The sequence below is a fragment of the Mercenaria mercenaria genome, chromosome 11, assembly GCF_021730395.1.
Source record: "Mercenaria mercenaria strain notata chromosome 11, MADL_Memer_1, whole genome shotgun sequence".
Taxonomy (NCBI): Eukaryota; Metazoa; Mollusca; class Bivalvia; order Venerida; family Veneridae; genus Mercenaria; species Mercenaria mercenaria.
Window position 1 is genome coordinate 74,433,995 of NC_069371.1, and position 21,230 is coordinate 74,455,224.

The 21,230-nt window shown below is 37.0% G+C and overlaps 1 protein-coding gene across 1 annotated transcript in view; it reads left to right on the forward strand.

Moving 5' to 3' along the window:
* LOC123531299 (probable ATP-dependent RNA helicase DDX23) overlaps nucleotides 1–16,689 on the forward strand; it is a 39,904-nt gene extending 23,215 nt beyond the window's left edge. The window contains exons 10-15 of the mRNA XM_053517764.1: nucleotides 1,141–1,321; nucleotides 7,485–7,724; nucleotides 10,168–10,319; nucleotides 11,286–11,394; nucleotides 11,961–12,135; nucleotides 15,624–16,689. Coding sequence (XP_053373739.1) covers nucleotides 1,141–1,321; nucleotides 7,485–7,724; nucleotides 10,168–10,319; nucleotides 11,286–11,394; nucleotides 11,961–12,135; nucleotides 15,624–15,850 — 1,084 coding nt within the window. The 3' untranslated portion in view covers nucleotides 15,851–16,689. The remainder of the gene's footprint in view (nucleotides 1–1,140; nucleotides 1,322–7,484; nucleotides 7,725–10,167; nucleotides 10,320–11,285; nucleotides 11,395–11,960; nucleotides 12,136–15,623) is intronic.
* The last annotated feature ends 4,541 nt before the right edge of the window (nucleotides 16,690–21,230 follow it).

The window sequence follows — 21,230 nt, forward strand, 5'->3', positions numbered from 1 at the left end:
GACCATATGTTAATGAAGCTTAGTCAGAATGTTAGTCTTGAGGCTGTATAGGTCAAGTTTGAATCTGGGTCAGGTGGGGTCAAAAACTAGGTCACTAGGTCAAATCAAAGGAAAAGCTTGTTAACACTCTAGAGGCCACATTTATTACTGTATCTTTATGAAACTTGGTCAGAATGTTAATCTTGATAATCTTTAGGTCAAGTTCGAACCTGGGTCATGTCAGGTCAAAAAGTAGGTCACCGAGTCAAATCAAAGGTAAAGCTTGTTAACACTGTAGAGGCCACATTTATGACTTTATCTTTATGAAACTTGGTCAAAATGGTAATCTTGATATTCTCAAGGTCCAGTTTGAATCTGGGTCATGTAGGATCAGAAACTAGGTCACCAGGTCAAATCAAAGGAAAAGCTAGTTTATACTGTAGAGGCCACATTTATGACCATATCTTAATGAAACTAGGTCAGAATGTTAATTTTGATGATCTATAGGTCAAATTCAGATCTGGGTCAAGTGGGGTCAAAAACTAGGTCACTAGGTCAGATCAAAGGAAAAGCTTGTTAACACTCTAGAGGCCACATTTATGACTGTATCTTCATGAAACTTGGTCAGAATGGTAATCTTAATGATTTCAAGGTCCAGTTTGAATCTGGGTCATGTCAGGTCAAAAAATAGGTCACTAGGTCAAATTAAAAAAAAGCTAGTTAACACTTTAGAGGACACATTTATACCATATCTTAATGAAACTTGGTCAGAATGTTAATCCTGATAGTCTTTAGGTCAATAGGTCAGGTAAGCGATACAAGGCCTTCATGGCCCTCTTGTTTTTGTTTTAGGTCACCTTTTCTCAAAAACTATAAGAGCTACAGCTTTGAAACTTTGCACACTTGTTTTTCATCATTAGGGGACTATGTATTTCAAGAACCATAACTCTGATATGCATTTTATCAGAATTACGGCCCTTTTTGTACTTAGAAATTCTGAACTATAACTCTTCTTATATACCGACCAGCACTTGCAGATGAGCAGTGGCACCCTCGGTGCTCTTGTTTACTTAAGATCTTACATCAGCTTCAGTTTGACAGGTTGAATGCAAAAAACTGTTTTCAGCTGAATTTAATGTATTATACATACTTTATTTGTAGGAAAATAGATATCATAGATAAAGGTCCGTATGCTATAATTTTGGCACCCACTCGTGAATTGGCTCAGCAGATTGAAGAAGAGACTATCAAGTTTGGAAAAGCAATCGGGATCCGGACTGTGGCAGTTATTGGTGGTATATCAAGGGAGGAGCAAGGGTTCAAACTCCGGCAGGGTTGTGAGGTAGGCTGCAATTTATGAGGTTCTCTTTGTGTCGTTAATTTTTTGAATCCTAAAGCTTTTGTTGTCACCCTTTCATCGACGTCTGCTTCACAAAAGTTTTGCATGTAAGCAGGTTTCTTTAATAAAACTATGAAGTCCAATGCTTTCAAACATAAAGCATATATTCAGCATCATACATTGACCACACAAGACAAGTTACATAACACTAGCATTTATTTCGTCAAAATTATGTCCCATTTTAACTTGGAAATTTTGATAAAAGTTTTGCATGTAAGCATGTTTCAGAGAAACTAGGAGGCCAGATGTTTTCAAACTTAAGACATGACTTAGGCATCATGAAATGACCTCACAGGACAAGTTTCATAACTCAAGCTTTTATTTTGTTTAAATTATGCCCCTTTTTATCAAAGAAATTTTGTGAAAGTTTTGAATATAAGCATGTTTCTCAGTATCTAATCAAGCAAAGGTTTTCTGATTCTCCACATATCGTTGGCATCATGAGATGAACTTGTGTGGATGGTTTCATAACTCTGGCTAACATTTTGGCAAAATTGTGCCCCTTTTTAGCTCACCTGTCACGTAGTGAGACAGGGTGAGCTTTTGTGATCGCCCTTCGTCCGTCGTCCGTCCACAATTTTGTGTCTGCACGATAGTGGTTTCATTTATGATTTTATTTTAACCAAACTTGCACACAACTTGTATCACCATAAGATCTTGGTTCCTTTCTTGAACAGGCCAGATCCTATCATGGGTTCCAGAGTTATGGCCCCTGAAAAGGCCAAAATTAGCTATTTTGACCTTGTCTGCACCATAGCAGCTTCATTTATGAATTGAATTAAACAAAACTTGCACAAAACTTGTGTCACTATAAGATCCCAGTTCCTTTCTTGAACCGGCCAAATCCCTTGATGGGTTCCAGAGTTATGGCCCCTGAAAGGGCCAAAATGAGCTATTTTGACCTTGTCTGCACAATAGCAGCTTCATTTGTGATTTGATTTTAACCAAACTTGCACACAACTAGTATCATCACAAGATCTTGGTTCCTTTGTTGAACTGGCCAGATTCCATTATGGGTTCCAGAGTTATGGCCCCTGATAGGACCAGAATTATCTATTTTGACCTTGTCTGCACAATAGCAGCTTCATTTATGATTGATTTCAACCAAACTTGCACACAACTTGTATCACCATAAGATCTCAATTCCTTTTTATACGCCCGAAGGGGCGTATTATGTTATCGCCTCGGTGTCCGTCTGTCTGTCTGTTGGTTAGCAATTTCCCTTCCGCTCTGTAACACTTGAACCCCTTGAAGGATTTCAAAGAAACCTGACACAAATGTTCTCCTCATCGAAATGACGTGCAGAGCGCATGTTTCAGATGGCTCACTTCAAGGTCAAGGTCACACTTAGGGGTCAAAGGTCATATGACTTTGTTTTGTGTGTATATTGCTCTGCATTCGCATTGCATTGCAGTGCTCTGTTTCTATTTGGCAGATCCTTCTTTTATTCACTTAAAGAATTGTTTTTAGCTCGACTATACGAAGTATAAGGAGAGCTATCCTACCCGCCCCGGCGTCAGTGTCGGCGTCTTTCTGCGTCCCCACCTTGGTTAAAGTTTTGGTGCACTTTCTCTTTTTTCAACTTATCTCTGTAATTATGTATCCCACCACACAGTGGTGTGGGAGACATATTGATTTACTCCAGTCTGTGTCTGTGTCTGTGTCTGTGTCTGTCACAAAGCTTGTCCGCACTCTAAGTCGAACATTTCTCATCCGATTTTCACCAAACTTGAACAAAATGTGTTTGGCCATAAGACCTTACCCAAGTTCGATAACTAGCCAAATCCGCCCAGGCACTTTTGATTTATGGCCCTTGAATTACTGATTGGATCCACTCATCCAGACCATCTAATTGGATCCACTGGTCTAAAACATCTAGAGAAACTAACATTTTTCATAGGGGCAGTTGTGGGAGACATGCGCTTTTCTCAAAAGCATCTCTAGTTACTTGATGGATTTGATTAAAACTTGAAATACTTATTCCTCATCATCATCCACATCATCTGACATAAGGTCATAACTCTGCCACCAATATTTTATGAATTATCCCCCCTTTTCACTTAAATTTTCAGGTTAAAGTTTTGATGCACTTTCACTCTATCTCTGTTATTACTGAATGGATTTGATTCAGACTTAAAATAGTTGTTCAGCATCATCACCCACATCATATGACACAAGATGCATAACTCTGGCACATTTTTCATGAATTATTCCCCTTTTTACTTAGAATTTCAGGTTAAAGCTTTATGCACTTTCACTCTATCTCTGTTATTACTGAATGGATCTGATTCAGACTTAAACAATTGTTCAACATCATTACCCTTATCATATGACACAAGGTGCATAACTCTGGGACCAATTTTTCATGAATTATTTCCCCTTTTTACTTAGAATTTTAGGTTAAAGTTTTGATGCACTTTCACTCTGTCTCTGTTATTACTGAATGGATTTGATTCAAACTTAAAATAGTTGTTCAACATCATCACCCACACCATATGACGCAAGGTGCATAACTCTGGCACCAATTTTTCATTAATTATTCTCCCTTTTTACTTAGAATTTGAGGTTAAAGTTTTGATGCACTTTCACTCTGTCTCTGTTATTACTGAATGGATTTGATTCAAACTTTAAATAGTTGTTCAGCATCATCACCCACACTATATGACACAAGCTGCATAACTATGGCACCAATATGTAATGAATTATGCCCCTTTTTGCTTAGGATATACTTAAATAGTGTTTTGATACATTTTATCTTTACCTCTCTTATTACTTTAAGTTGATATTTTTGACATAGACTCAGGCTATTGTGCAATATCTTCATCCGCAATTGGAGTCATTAAACACTCCAGTGACAGCTCCAGTTTCCTCAGATAAGCCCAGTTTCACTATTCAGCATCGAAATAGTCGAGCGCGCTGTCTCCTGTGACAGCTCTTGTTTAATTACTTCCCTTTTATGTTACTATAAATAGCTTATTTAGTAACTTTTTTATTATTGGCCGTAGGGAAAATCCGAGAGCACTTTTCTGTGGTACAACATGGATGGTACCTCCAATTTGTAGGTGTATTTTAACATGTCTGTACCTTGTAAGAATTTTTGTTTTCGTTTTGGTTAAATTTCTTCCCTTTGTTGTTCCTGTCCTTTGGACTTATGGCTATATAGAAAACTGATTTCAAAACAATTTACACAAGACTAGTGTTCCTTGGGTGATCCTCTACTATATTCCTTCAAATAATTTTGATTCAGCGAAAAACATGGCCCCCAAGGGGATTTGCTTATTTTCCCTATATGCCTATATAGAACTTTGAAAATCTTTTTGTCAGAAACTGCTGGTCCGTTTTCAAAATAATTTTACACAAATGTTTCTTGGGTGACCCTCTACCAAATTCCTTCAGATAATTTTGATTCATTGAAAATGTGGCCGCCTGGGGGAGGGGCTCATTTTCCCATATGGCTTTATAGAAAACCTTGTATGAAACTACTGGCCTGATTTGAAAATAATTTTATTTGAAGTACTTTAAGAAAATTTCAACTATATTTATGTCTCCCCCAGGAGACATATTGTTTTTGCCCTGTCCGTCCGTCCGTCTGTCCGTCCGTCCTTCCGTCCGTCCGTCCGTCCGTACGTCACACTTCATTTCCGAGCAATAACTGGAGAACCATTTGACCTAGAACCTTCAAACTTTATAGGGTTGTAGGGCTGCTGGAGTAGACGACCCCTATTGTTTTTGGGGTCACTCTGTCAAAGGTCAAGGACAAAGGGGCCTGAACATTGAAAACCATTTCCGATCAATAACTACAGAACCACTTGACCCAGAATGTTGAAACTTCACACGATGATTGGTCATGAAGAGTAGATGACCCCTATTGATTTTGGGGTCACTCCTTCAAAGGTCAAGGTCACAGGGGCCTGAACATTGAAAACCATTTCCGATCAATAACTAGAGAACCACTTGACCCAGAATGTTGAAACTTAATAGGATGATTGGTCATGAAGAGTAGATGACCCCTATTGATTTTGGGGTCACTCCGTCAAAGGTCAAGGTCACAGGGGCCTGAACATTGAAAACCATTTCCGATCAATAACTACAGAACCACTTGACCCAGAATGTTTAAACTTCACACGATGATTGGTCATGAAGAGTAGATGACCCCTATTGATTTTTGGGTCACTCCGTCAAAGGTCAAGGTCACAGGGGCCTGAACATTGAAAACCATTTCCGAGCAATAACTAGAGAACCACTTGACCCAGAATGTTGAAACTTAATAGGATGATTGGTCATGAAGAGTAGATGACCCCTATTATTTTGGGGTCACTCCGTCAAAGGTCAAGGTCACAGGGGCCTGAACATTGAAAATGATTTCTGATCAATAACTAGAGAACCACTTGACCCAGAATGTTGAAACTTGATAGGATGATTGGTCATGAAGAGTAGATGACCCCTATTGATTTTGGGGTCACTCCGTCAAAGGTCAAGGTCACAGGGGCCTGAACATTGAAAACCATTTCCGATCAATAACTAGAGAACCACTTGACCCAGAATGTTGAAACTTAATAGGATGATTGTTCATGCAGAGTAAATGACCCTTATTGTTTTTGGGGTCACTCCGTCAAAGGTCAAGGTCACAGGGGTCTGAACATTGAAAACCATTTCCAATCAATAACTTGAGTACCACTTGACCCAGAATGTTGAAACTTCATAGGATGATTGGTCATGTAGAGTAGATGACCCCTATTGTTTTTGGGGTCACTCTGTTAAAGGTCAAGGTCACAGGGGCCTGAACATGGAAAACCGCTTCTGATCAATAACTTGAGAACCTCTTGACCCAGAATGTTAAAACTTCATAGGATGATTGGACATACAGAGTAAATGACCCCAATTAATTTTGGGGTCACTCTATTAAAGGTCAAGGTCACAGGAGCCTGAACATGGAAAACAATTTCCGGTCAGTAACTTGAGAACCACTCAACCCAGAATGTTGAAACTTCATAGGATGATTGCTCATGCAGAGTACATGACCCCTATCGATTTTGGGGTCACTCTGTTAAAGGTCAAGGTCACAGGGGCCTGAACATTGATAACCATTTCCGATCAATGACTTGAGAACCTCTTGATCCAGAATCTTGAAACTTCATAGGATAATTGAACATGCAGAGTAGATGACCGCTATTGATTTTTGGGTCAGTCTATTAAAGGTCAAGGTCACAGGGACCTGGTCATGTGAAATCATTTCTGGAAAATAATTTGAGAACCACTTGACCTAGAATGTTGAAACTTAATACCATGATTGGACATGCAGAGTAGATGACCCCTATTTATTTTGGGGTCACTTGATCAAAGGTCAAGGTCACAGGAGCCTTAACAGTGACTTGAGAACCACTAGGCCAAGAGTGTTGAAACTTAGCAGGATCACTGGACATGCCAAGTAGATGATCCCTATTGCAGCCAACCATCAGTGTCTCTTTGACTTTCGCTCCTGACTCCTATTGACTTCTTGCCTAAACCACTTTGCATTGGGGGAGACATGCGCTTTTTTGCAAAAGCATCTTCTAGTTTCTCATAATTCTTTTGATTGATCTTGATTATGATTTTTTGACCTTTTTTTTAGGTGCAATGATAACAGGTGAGCGATATAGGGCCATTATGGCCCTCTTGTTCAATTTTGCTAAAGCTTTTGTTTGTAACCTATTTTTGGTTGGAAGGACTTCAAATAGTGGCCACACTATAATGAGACAGCTTTTGGTAGGATTCTTGATCACCAGTCTTCCGGTAAATTAATGCTACATATTCTCTTGTCGTATATTTTAAAATCTTATTACTTCAGATTTATGACACAATTCAGCCAATGTTAACTGCTTTGACTAGTGTATAACTGATTATTTGGAGACATGATTTGACAGGTGAATAACCTAAGTGCCTTGTTATTCTTTGTCAAATTTACAGACCATTTTGAATTGTACGGTAACGGGCACAAATTTTGAATATCAAGTTTGATGAAACATAGATAGGTAAACAGGTGTATGGGTACTGTGTCTTACCTACAGGTATGCCATTTAAATTAATAACCGGTTTCTGTAAGTTGTTAATGTTTAATCTTTTACAGATTGTTATAGCAACTCCAGGACGTCTTATAGATGTTTTAGAGAACCGCTACCTTGTCCTGTCACAGTGTACTTATGCAGTATTGGATGAGGCTGACCGTATGATAGACATGGGTTTTGAGCCTGATGTGCAGCACATTCTGGAATATCTCCCCGTTACAAATATGAAACCTGACACAGACGATGCAGAGGATAATGAAAAAATGTTAGCCAACTTCAACACCACACAAAAATATAGACAGGTATGTTTAAAGAAACCGGAGCCAGCCCGCTTAGCTCAGTAGGGAGAGCGCAGATCTACAGATTGAGGGATCGTGAGTTCGATCCCCAGGTGAGGCGTATATTCTCCGGGGTGATTTGATAAACATTTGTCCCCCACCTCGGATTGATGTGGCAAAGTTGTCAGTTACTTGTGGAGAACAGATTTGTACTGGTACAGAATCCAGGAATACTGGTTATGTTGACTGCCCACCGTTACATAAATGAAATACTGTTGAAAACAACATTAAACCCGAAACAGACAAAAAACCCTCCTAAAAATGTTTAAAATATACTCTCATATACAGCCTGAATGATATAGCAATTCTTACATTAGCAAATTTAAAGAAATGCTCCAGTATTTTTTCAAGAAATATATCCATGATTTATTCTATTTTACTCAGTTAACGAAAGGAAACAGAAAGAAGCTATTTTTCGCTATTCGGCGTTAGCGAGAGCGTCACACAAATGTTAAAGTTTGCGTACCACCCCTAATATTTTCAAAGTCCATTGAGATATTGCTTTGATATTTTGCATACTTGTTTACCATCATGACCCCAGTCTGTAAAAAGGAGGAGGCAACTCTATCAAGCATTTTGACTGAATTATGGCCCCTTTTCAACTTAGAATATGCTTATTGTGAAGTTATAGTTTTAATCATAGCTTATATTATACTATCAAGCACTGAGAATAGTCGAGTGCGCTGTCCACTGACAGCTCTTGTTATATTATTCAACTCGTTTAATAATTTTGATATGAAAAGACACTCGTATAATATTCACTATTTTTATGCCCCCGAAGGGAGGCATATAGTTTTTGAACCGTCTGTCTGTCTGTCGGTCTGTCAGTCTGTCGGTCCGTCCGCAATTTTCGTGTCCGGTCAATATCTTCGTCATCGATGGATGGATTTTCAAATAACTTGGCATGAATGTGTACCACAGTAAGACAACGTGCAGTGCGCAAGACCCAGGTCCGTAGCTCAAAGGTCAAGGTCACACTTAGACGTTAAAGGATAGTGCATTGATGGGGGTGTCCGGTCCATATCTTTGTCATCGATGGATGGATTTTCAAATAACTTGGCATGAATGTGTACCACAGTAAGACGACGTGCAGTGCGCAAGACCAAGGTCCGTAGCTCAAAGGTCAAGGTCACACTTAGACGTTAAAGGTCATTTTTCATGATAGTGCATTGATGGGCGTGTCCGGTCCATATCTTTGTCATCGATGGATGGATTTTCAAATAACTTGGCATGAATTTGTACCACAGTAAGACGACGTGCAGTGCGCAAGACCCAGGTCCGTAGCTCAAAGGTCAAGGTCACACTTAGACGTTAAAGGATAGTGCATTGATGGGCGTGTCCGGTCCATATCTTTGTCATCGATGGATGGATTTTCAAATAACTTGGGATGAATGTGTACCACAGTAAGACGACGTGCAGTGCGCAAGACCCAGGTCCGTAGCTCAAAGGTCAAGGTCACACTTAGACGTTAAAGATCATTTTTCATGATAGTGCATTGATGGGCATGTCCGGTATATATCTTTGTCATTCATGCATGGATTTTAAAATAACTATGCATGAATGTGTGACACAGTAAGACGATGTGTCGCGCGCAAGACCCAGCTCCGTAGGTCAAAGGTCCTAAACTCTTAACATCGGCCATAACTATTCATTCAAAGTGCCATCGGGGGCATGTGTCATCCTACGGAGACAGCTCTTGTTTCATTCACAATTTTATAAAAGAATTAGATAACACATTCTCAAGTTTGCTTCCTAGGAAAAATCCATATCCAAAAAAACCTCATCTCAAACAGGGCCCAGTTGTTCAAATTTTTTACGGGTGATTTTAAAAGCTAACAGTCGATTAACTTTTAGGGTTATATTGCAACATTTTCGAAGATGTGGTAAAACAAATGTAAGAGTTAAAATAAAAATTTAACAATCAGTTAGTTTAACAGCCGGTTAAAGTTTCGAACAACTTGGCCTAGGGAGCTACATGTAATTTGTCCTTGAACTGGAAAGTTCTGGTCTGAGTATTGTTTTGATTGTATGTCAGCTTCTTCAGTTCAAAAAAGAACTTTCAATGGGATTCACACTCGGGATCTCTCAGGTGGTAGGCCATTGTTCTTGAACCGAAGAAAAATTCAGCCATTCTGATTATTACAGCAAACATTTGACCCACACCATGAGAAAACTAACATAGTGCATTTGCAACCAGCATGGATCCAGACCAGCCTGCGCATCCGTGAAGTCTGGTCAGGGTCCATGCTGTTTGCTAACAGTTTCTCTAATTGCAATAGGCTTTGAAAGCGAACAGCATGGGTGCTGACCAGACTGCGCAGATGCGCAGGCTGGTCTAGGTCCATGCAGGTCGCAATTGCACTATGTTGGTTTTCATGGTGAGGCTCATTTGTACTCTTATTTTCAGACTGTCATGTTTACGGCAACTATGCCGCCGACAGTTGAAAAATTGGCAAGGAAGTATTTACGAAGACCGGCAGTTGTGTATATTGGATCTGCTGGTAAACCAACAGAGCGCTGTGAACAGATTGTATACATGATGGGTCAACAAGAAAAAAGGTAAAAAAAAACCCCAAAATACTGTAAAATCTTACGGTTTTATGGGGATAACAATTTGTGGATTTAATCTTTAGAAGATAAAATTTTGTTTTAGGAGACACCATGGGATACAGAAAAGCCAGTCTACCATGATTATTTATGATTTAACTGTATGTCAGATTTATTGCGTTGTGGGAGTTATTTTGAATCTTTTCATATGTAAAATTTTGTAAATTATGAAAGATAAGAAGTCTACATGCATAATTTTGATGCTTGATGGTTAAAGTAGACAAGTGAGACACAGTTAATGACTTGCATACAAGTATGAAGTCCATAGACACTTAGAAGTAAGCAAGTATTAATGATGTGTACTTGTATGAAGTCCATGGACACTGTGAGGTTAACTTGCATTACATAACTAAGATATTGTTTAAAAGTACAGCTTACATCCCAGTAATTTAGAATTTTTAGCTGGACTATTCAAAGAATAGTCTAGCTGTTCTATTCACCCTGGCGTCGGCATCGGCGTTGGCGTCACACCTTGGTTAAGTTTTTGCATGCAAGTACATACAGCTATCATTTAAAGGTATATAGCTTTGAAACTTATTTTTTCTTTTTCTAGGTCAATTACCAACCTCACTGGGTCAAGTCCCATAACTATGACATGTAATTTGAGCAAATGATGCCCCCTTTTGGACGTAGAAAATTCTGGTTAAAGTTTTACATGCAAGTTACTATCTCCAAAACTAATGCAGATATTGAATTGAAACTTCACATGTGCCTTCGGGGTTATAAAACTAGTTGATAGCAGCAAGTCCCATAACTCTGACCTTCATTTTGGTCAAATTATGTCCCCTTTTGAACTTAAAACTCTTTTGAAATTTAACCTTGTTGGGTAATATTTTCCTGCTTCTGGGACAATATTTCGAATAGTCGAGCTTGGCTGTCTTACAGACAGCTCTTGTTACATGTGTGATCTGTTTGCAGGAAGAAGTTGCTGGAGATATTACAGGCTGGAATAGAACCACCAATTCTTATCTTTGTCAACCAGAAGAAAGGTGTGGATGTACTGGCAAAATCCTTGGAGAAAATGGGAGTAAGTTTGTTTAATTTTACATCATGGCAGTAATATGTAGCAGGTTTATTTCACAAGCAAAATAAATTTGTTTCTTTAGATAATTGATCACAAATTACCTGATCTGACTCTTTGGAAATCTAATGCAGTTTCATGAACAATTTAGGAATAATTTGTACAAACTTTAATTTTTGAAAATTGTGCTTTGTTGATAGATATTTGCCTTTATGAAAGATTGAATGGAATGTCGTGTCAGATAAAAAAATCAAAGCATAGAAAATTAAAGGAGTTTCGGTGTGAGTCAGTGTGTTTTTGCACCAAAGGCCTTATTAGCTTATACAATACTGGGTAATTGTTCAAATTTGTTGTTATGAAAAATTTACTTTCCCAGAAATGTGATGATTGTTTATCACTTTGAGTAAGCTCTGACTGTTACTGCAAACTTCCATTACTGAATTTCAAACTTCACTAAACTAGCACAGAATAAAGAATATCACAAAAGAGTAACAATTTAGATAAACTTCTAGAAAACTAAGAATGATCAAAAGCAAGAGAGTATGTCTACATTTATATATCTTTGCCTCTAGTTCAGTGCTACAACTCTTCACGGTGGTAAAGGTCAGGAGCAGAGAGAGTTTGCTCTCGCCAGTTTGAAGGGCGGAACTAAAGATATCCTGGTAGCTACAGACGTGGCTGGTCGTGGTATTGACATCAAGGATGTGTCATTGGTTATCAATTATGATATGGCAAAAAATATTGAAGGTATGGAATTTCTGGTTCTGTTATGGTAAAATATATAAAATTCTAATTTCTATACGCTGTGAAAGCACTAAATTCCATGTGCATGAATTTTTCAGGTTTTGCCAAATGCTGCTATTTCATGGGGATATGAATTTGTGGATTTTAACCTGAATTTCTGAAATGGACTGTAAAGTTACATCTTTCAGTTTTGGCAATACCATTTCTTATACATAGGGGTGTCCACTGAAAATGTACTGACTGAATAGTGCATCTGTACAGGCTGTGCAGGCTGATCTTGATCTGCACTGGTCGCAAAGGCAAATTCACTTGCTGCCAGTAGGCTAAAGGTTATTTTGTTAAGAAAACCAGTACTGATGTCATATGAAAAGGCATGGTTGTGACCCCAATGGGACTTGAACCAATGAGCCCTGGGTTGAGCAGCCGACATCTTAACCATTAGACCATCGCTCCCCTCATTCACTTTGCTTTAATTTCATGGATTGGCACAACTATAATTAAAAATCCTTTAAATGTATTCACCCATTAATATGAGTGATTTTGCAGTATAACACTCTGAAAAAATCAATTCATTTATTGAAATAGAATAAACTTTGTTTCTTTGTACTAACGTGTTCTCACATATTGCTGACAGAATCTTTGCTGTTAGACAAGGTTTAATAACAGCATGTTAGATTGTCCTCCTTAGGTGTGAGAGGTCCCGGGTGTGATTCCTGGTCAGGGCTGAAGTATTTTCACTATTTTACAAATATGGGAACTCTTGTCATTTTTAAGGTTAACTGGAAAGTATGACTGCTTTTACAAAAAAAAATTGAAAAACAAAGTTAAACTTGAATCAGACAAAATTTAAGGAGGTTTAAGATCAAGGTCACAGAGACCTAAAGACTTAGTTAAATAGAGGAATTTGCATGTGTATCTTTTCTAATTGAATTTATTCAACAAGTTTAATAAATTCAATGTTGAAAGTCAAAAATGTACTATTATTAGCTCGACTATTCGAAGAATAGGGGAGCTATCCTACTCGCCCTGGCGTCGGTGTTAGCGTGAGCGTCACACAGATGTTAAAGTTTGCGTACCACCCCAAATATTTTCAAAGTCCATTGAGATATTGCTTTGATATTTTGCATACTTGTTTACCATCATGACCAGGGATCATCCTACAAGGCGATTTGATTTATCGTCGCTGTAAAGTCGGCCACTTCGCCTAATTATCGCTTCCGGGTGAAATCCGAATCGCGGAGTTTTTCAGAGTGTTGTAATCTGTTTACTTAAAGTTGTAAAACTTGATGCATATTCTAGATTAAATTACCGATAAATCCATGGTAAACCCCGCCTACTCGCCTGTCAAACTTCAGCCAATCGTAGCGTTAATATTCCACTGTAGTTAATCAATAATATTGTAAGCCGCCGCCATTTTGAAAATTTTCAAGGCTGAACACCACTAAATTCAGCTGTTCTTTATTTCATATAAAATCCACCCACTTCATAACGGTTTTTCGACATTTTCTAGCATATCAGATTTTCAGAGACTTATATTCCCATAAAGAACTAGATCGCTACTTTAGAAAAACAAAAAGAAAAGGGGGTGTTAACTTTTATATAAGAAAACTACAGTTAGTTAAATACAACCTGCTGAATTTACTACTTTTCACTTCTTTCAATTTCTCTTTTCGTGACATTAAATTCTTACGCCGCCATTTTTATCTAGCATGCGATAGGAACATGCCGATTTCATTAGAATGCAAAGTGATACATACTGAAACGCGGTAGGGTAAAAGTAAGCACGTTGCTGACGAGAAAATGCACTAGGAAAGGAAAAAAGATTAGTACTGTTTATATTTGGACTACTTGTGACTAGACCTGCGGAGGCTTACATTCTATTTGGTAGTGATCAGCCTTCAATCGGCGGTAAAAAGCCGATAAACTTAACGAGTGCATGATCTTATGCATCAATTGTATATTATTTCTTGAATTTATTAAAAATAACTTCAAAAATTATTTCAAATACGGCCAATTACTGTAAATGAATTGCCCGGGCGCTGTGGATAAAAAAATAAACGATTCCGCGGACGTCTGAACTGCAGTACAAAATATTGTAAAAAGATCGCCAATATCTACAAGTTTGGTATATTTTTAAAAGATTAATAAATAAATCAATTAAATGTATAAATCTGAACAAGTTGATGCAAGAATCGGGCATTATTAAAGCACAAGAATCGAAACATGAATGAAAATTTTCATGGCGTTTCAATCGTGCACCTGATAAATTTACGAGTTTCGGACGTGTAAATTTCGGATAAAATTTAAAGGCGACTTTTTCATAGCTCAGTTTGTACTTTATTTGAAATTCATGAAAATAATAATGCAAAATTCAATTTCCTTTAATAATTACTGTTTTATAAGTTATAGCAAGACCCGTAGAAAGTGGATATATACAGGTGGGAAACTGAATACTATGCCGAATCTTCTCCTTAAATTCCTCGATTTCTCCCTAAATTCTGTGGAAGGAGAAGTCACTTCTCCCAAAAATTTTGACCTAGGATGATCCCTGATGACCCCAGTCTGTAAAAAGGAGGAGGCAACTCTATCAAGCATTTTGACTGAATTATGGCCCCTTTTCGACTTAGAATAAATGTTAAAGTTTGCGTACCACCCCAAATATTTTCAAAGCCCATTTAGATATTGCTTTGATATTTTGCATACTTGTTAACCATCATGACCCCAGTCTGTAAAAAGGAGGAGGCAACTCTATCAAGCATTTTGACTGAATTATGGCCCCTTTTCGACTTAGAATAAATGTTAAAGTTTGTGTACCACCCCAAATATTTTCAAAGTCAATTTAGATATGGCTTTGATATTTTGCATGTTAACCATCATGACCCCAGTCTGTAAAAAGGAGGAGGTAACTCTATCAAGCATTTTGACTGAACTATGGCCCCTTTTCGACTTAGAATATGCTTATTGTAATGTTAAAGTTTTACTCATTGCTAATATTATACTATCAAGCACTGAGAATAGTCGAGCACGCTGTCAACTGACAGTTCTTGTTATCACATGTTAGCAAACCATAAAAAACCTACTTCCTTTAAATATTATTAACAGGTCAATTTGACCAATGTCTCCTATACTGTAAACGACGTTGATGTCAAAGCTTTGTTACACTGGTGTATTATCAAATTTATGTTATGGCTTTATTTCACTCCCTTGACATCAAACATGTGATAAAATATATCAGTATGTCCCTTTAAACTCCTGGACATTCTGTAAATTTCTTGGTAAGTGATTGCAGACATTGAAAAATATTAAATCTTCTGACATTTCTTTATGAATGATTTGTCCTTACTCATAATAATTTGACTTAAATAATATCAGTCAACATTTTTAGTACCGTTATATACCGGATTGTTAACATGTTTTTAAAGTCACGTGTTATTAATTTTGAGACAAGCCTCTATATTGAAATAAGTGAAATTGTGATACCTTTATTTTAGATTACACACATCGTATTGGTCGTACAGGACGTGCTGGAAAATCTGGTGTGGCAATAACATTTCTCACTAAGGAGGACAATTTGGTGTTCTATGACCTAAAACAAGTGGTTATGGCGAGTCCGGTATCCTCATGTCCACCGGAACTAGCAAACCACCCAGATGCACAAAATAAACCGGGTGTGACTGTGTTCAAGAAGAGAAAAGATGAAACGGTGTTTATAAACTGAGCTTGACTTGGAATAAATATGTGAAAGAAATGCTTAATTAAGTGAAATTAGAGCTGTTATGAAGACAAAAGTGTGAAATGTTCTGAGGAGAATGAATACACAGAATGCTTGTGTCAGTGGAACATTTGGAATGTCTGTTGTTAAGATATCATTATGTGTCTGTATTGCATTTACAAAGGATAGATGTATTAATTTAAAAATGAAAGAGTTATTATTCAGTTTGTCCCATGGAAAAGTATATTAATTTCAGTATTACTTTTAGTACATTTAAGGAGACAAATTTGCAAGAAAAAATGTCACATTATTAAAGGGACAGTAAATACTTGAGAAGCTCAAACGTTCAGATTCTTCACCAAATTTTATGTTGTCACAGAAACATTAATAAAGTGACCCTTGGCTCTGCATGTTCTTTTAGTTAGCAACACACTTGTGTGTTTTATGGTTTCGGTACTTGACTGTCTATGGAATCAGTTATGTAAAAGTATCTACAGAATGTGAAAATAATTGTGCTGTTAGTATGGCAGAAAAGTCAGCAGACTTTTCCCAATAAAAATATAAGTAAAATCTTCTAATTTTGTAAGGATGAAATATTTGGTTTTAGCCTTAATGACTATTTCATTACGGCTTAAATTTGTGGATTTCAAAGCTGAACTGAAGAACTGAACTGAAATGAACAGACTTTCTTTGTTGTTGTGATTCAGTTTCGTGTATTGATTATGAAATGTAGTTCCCAAGAATATTGATGATCTCCAAGTATCAGAAGAATTCTTACAGAACATAGGATAGTGATTCTGAAGCATCTTTTTATGAAATAGTATATTGAATGTGATAGCACACTTTCTTGGCTTCTTTATTGTGCCAGCTAATATGTTGACATAAAGTTAACATTGCTGTGTTTTTAGCTCACCCAAGTACCTTTTAGGGGATACTAAATCTAAAATTGAAATGCCTTTAAACAACTTCTTTTCATGAACTGCTGGTTGGATCTTTATCAAACTTGTAGCATCATTATAAGATCCTAGATCCAAACTTGTTAAATGGGGGAGCTTGATCCTGTTTAGGGGCCACTAGAGCTAACAATTGAAATACCTTCAAATGACTTCTTCTCATGAACCGCTCAATGGATGTTCATCAAACTTTGTCTGTAGCATTATTGTAAAGTCCTCTCTGAAATTTGTCCAAATGGGGGCGCCTTTTAGGGGCCACTAGAGCTAAACATAGAAATATGTTTGAACAACTTCTCATGAACCACTTGATGGATATTTATCAAACTTGGTCTGTAGCATGAACGTAAGGCCCACTAGAGCTAACAATTGAAATACCTTCAAATGACTTCTTCTCGTAAACCGCTTGATGGATCTTCATCAAACTTTGTCTGTAGCATTATTGTAAAGTCCTCTCTCAAATTTGGATGCTTGGCCCCTTTTAGGGGCCACTAGAGCTAAACATAGAAATATGTTTGAACAACTCATGAACCACTTGATGGATATTTATCAAACTTGGTCTGTAGCATGAATGTAAGGCCCTCTCCCAAATTTGTTCAAATGAGGGTGCTTGGCCTCTTGAAGGGGCCACTACAGCTAAAAATAGAAATACCCATAAACAACTTTTTTTTTACGAACTGCTTGAATGATCTTTATTAAACTTCATCTGTAGCATCATTGTAAGATCCTGTCCCAAATTTATACAAATGGGGGCACCCTGCCCCTTCAAGGGGCTGCTAGAGCTAAAAATAGAAATACTTTTAAACAACTATGAATCACTAGATGGATCTTTGCCAAACAGTGTAGCATCATTGTAAGGTCCTCTTCCAAATTTGTTCAGACTGGGACACTTGGCCCCAAGAGCTAAATATAGAAATATTTTTTAACAACTTCTGATGAACTGCTGGATGAGGCTAACCATTGTAAAGAGACCTTCAAACCTGTTTAAGCTCCTAAACTCAGTTGAGCCATCTAGGGCCATTATGGCCAGCTTGTTATGGAAATGTGCATGTTTTTTATGCCCCCCTTCGAAGCATTAACATTTCTCACTAAAAAAGACAATTTGGTATTCTATGCCCTAAAACAAATTATTATGGCAAGTCCGGTATCCTCATGTCCACCGAAACTAGCAAACCACCCAGATGCACAAAATAAACCAGGTGTTACTGTTTTCAAGAAGAGAAAAAAAGAAACAGTATTTATAAACTGAGCTTGACATGGAGTAAATATGTGAAAAATATGCTTGAATACGTGCATTTCGTGCTATCATGAAGACATGAGAGTGACAGGATCATAAAGAATGAATAAACATAATGCTTGTGTCTGTTGAATTTGTAAAGTTTGTTGTTTGGAAATCATTGTGTTTCTATTTTGCACTTACAAAGATATAAGAGTTACTATTCATTTTGTATTAAGTATATTTAAAGAGACAAATTTGCAAGATAGAATATCACATTAGACTGACAGTAAATACTTAAGAAGCTCAAGCTCAAGGTTATTTTGTAAAATTTATGGAAATGTATTTCAAGATCCTTCTCCAAATTTTGTTGTCACAGAAACATTAATGAAGTGACACTATATAGTATTTAAAGTAGATAACGTTTACGACATTGGACACATTTTTCAAAACCGATTAAAAATATGGTCCACTATGACTAGGACTGCATGATCTAACAACATAATGTGCAATGGTTTTGGTACTTGACTGTCGATGGAGTATTTACAAATTTTGAAAAAAATGTGCTTTTAGTATGACAGAAAAGTCAGTAAGTTTTTCTTCCATTTAAAATGTAATGTGAAAATTTCTAATTAATGACTTTTGTTACAGCTTAAATTTATGGATTTAAAAGCAACTGAAATGAACAGGGACTTTCATTGTTGGGATTCAGTTTCTTGTATTGATCATTGAATTAATTTTCCTGGACTATTGATGATCTCATGAACATCTTATGGACATCATCAGATATGATATGTTGCATCATTATCATGATAAGGTCCTATTTGAAGTTTGTTTATCACTCTTGGTCTGTTGCATCATTATAAGGCATTTTCCCTCATCGATGTGAATTCGAGCATCACACGGGGCATTGAATTCTTCATGTGAGGAAGCCATCCAGCTGGCTTACGGAATGCGGTGGTTCTACCCATGTGCCCACTCATGATGAAATAATGCACGGAGGGGCACTTGAGGTCTTCCTCCACCATCAAAGCTGGAAAGTCACCATATGACCTATAATTGTGTCGGTGCAATGTTAAATCTAACAAAATAAATGAATAAATAAGGTCCTTTCCCAAATTTGTATATACATGTATAGGAGCGTTTTGTCCCCTTAAGGGGCCACTAGAGCTAAAATTAGAAATACCGTTAAACAACTTAGTTTTATCATGAATTATTGGTGGGTATTTGTTAAAGTTCATCTGCAGCATCATTTTAGTGTCCTTTCTCAAGTTTGTTCAAATGGAATGGGAGATTGGGTTGTAGAAGGGTAGGGGGCTTAGCCCACCTTTTTGGGACTTTAAATCTAAATATAGAAATACCTTTCAAAACCACTTTAAACAGATAATAATTGTAAAAAAGACCTTCCAAATCACCCAAAGCCAGCCCAAATTGTCTGTGTGTAGTTTTTCTACTCAGGTTTAAAGACCTAAGAAGCATATAATGTTTGAATTGTTTGTCATCTGTTGTGTTAAATTATGTAATCAACTTATGCTTCTTTATGGGACTATCAACACATGGAGCATATTATGATCCTCTTCTAAAGTTGCACACACTCCAGGCAGTTTAAGTTCTCAAGTGACCAATATAAGGCAATCATTGTCCTCTTGTAATGGAAATGTGCATGACTTTTCTTCACACTAGAACGTAGAATATTAAAGGTTATTGACACAGGACAAAAGTTGGAAACCTTTGTTGCCAGTTTTTTAGCTTGACTATATGAAGTATGGATATCTGTCCTCCACTCGACATCGGCGTCCTTCCTTGTTTGCACTTTGGTTAAAGTTTTTGCATGATGCACTTTCACATTATCTCTGTAATTAATTGATGGATTTGTTTCAAACTTAAAATTGTTATTCCGTATCATCACCCACATCATATGGCATAAAGGCCATAACTCTCACACCAGTATCATATTAATTATCCCCCTTTTTACTTAGAATGTCAGATTATAGTTTTGATGCACTTTCACTCTATCTCAGTTATTACTGAATGGATTTGATTCAAGCTTAAAGTAGTTGTTCCAACTTATCACACACATCATATGACACATGATCCATAACTCTGGGGTACCAATATCTCATGAATAATGCCCCCTTTTACTTAGAATTTCAGGTTAAAGTTTTCAGGTACTTTCACTCTTATCTTATTTATTACTAAATGGATTTGATTCAACTTATAATACTAATTTTACATCATTCACTCACATCATATGACACAAGGGCCACAACTCTTGTACCAATATTTCATGAAATATCCCCCTTTTTACTTGAGTTTCAGGTTAAAGTGTTGATGTACTTTCACTCTATCTCAGTTATTACAAAATGGATTTGGTTCAAACTTAAAATAGTTGTTTCACCTTATCATCCAAATCATATGACACAAGGTCCACGACTCTGGTACCAATATTTAATGAATTATGCCCCCTTTTACTTAGAACTTAAGGTTAATTTTCGGTGTCGGCATTACCCTTCTTTGTTAAAGTTTTTTGGCAATCTTTGTTTTTCTGTCATATCTTTGTTACTATTGCTTATATCCTACTGTAACTTCACATAAACATTGTCCAGTATACAAACACTGTATGTATAGGGGCTGAGCCCATTATACCCAAGGTCAAGGTCACCAAGCTGTTATACTTAGGTTATTTTTAAGGTTAAAGATTTTCGGCAACCTTTGTTTTTCTGTCATATCTTTGTTAATATTGCTTATATCTTACAGTAACTTTACATAAACATTGTCCAGTATACAAACAAAGTAAATTTAGGGGCTGAGCCCATTATACCCAAGGTCAAGGTCACCAAGGTGTTATACTTAGGTTATTTTTAAGGTTAAAGTTTTTCGGCAACCTTTGTTTTTCTGTCATATCTTTGTTACGATTGCTTATGTCTTACTGTAAGTTCACATAAACATTGTCCAGCATACAAACAAAGTATGTGCAGGGGCTGGGCCCATTATACCTAAGGTCAAGGTCACAAAGTTGTTATACTTGGAATTATTTTCATGTAATTTTTTTTCGAAAGCTTCGTTTATAGACATATCTTTGGTACTTTAAAAGATAATTACTTGAAATTAAAAATATTTCTTTATAATCATCATCTGCATATGTGGTTACAAACCCCATAACTCTAATTATATTTTTGACAGAATAATGTCCCTTTTGTACTTAAACTTTTTTTGCAAT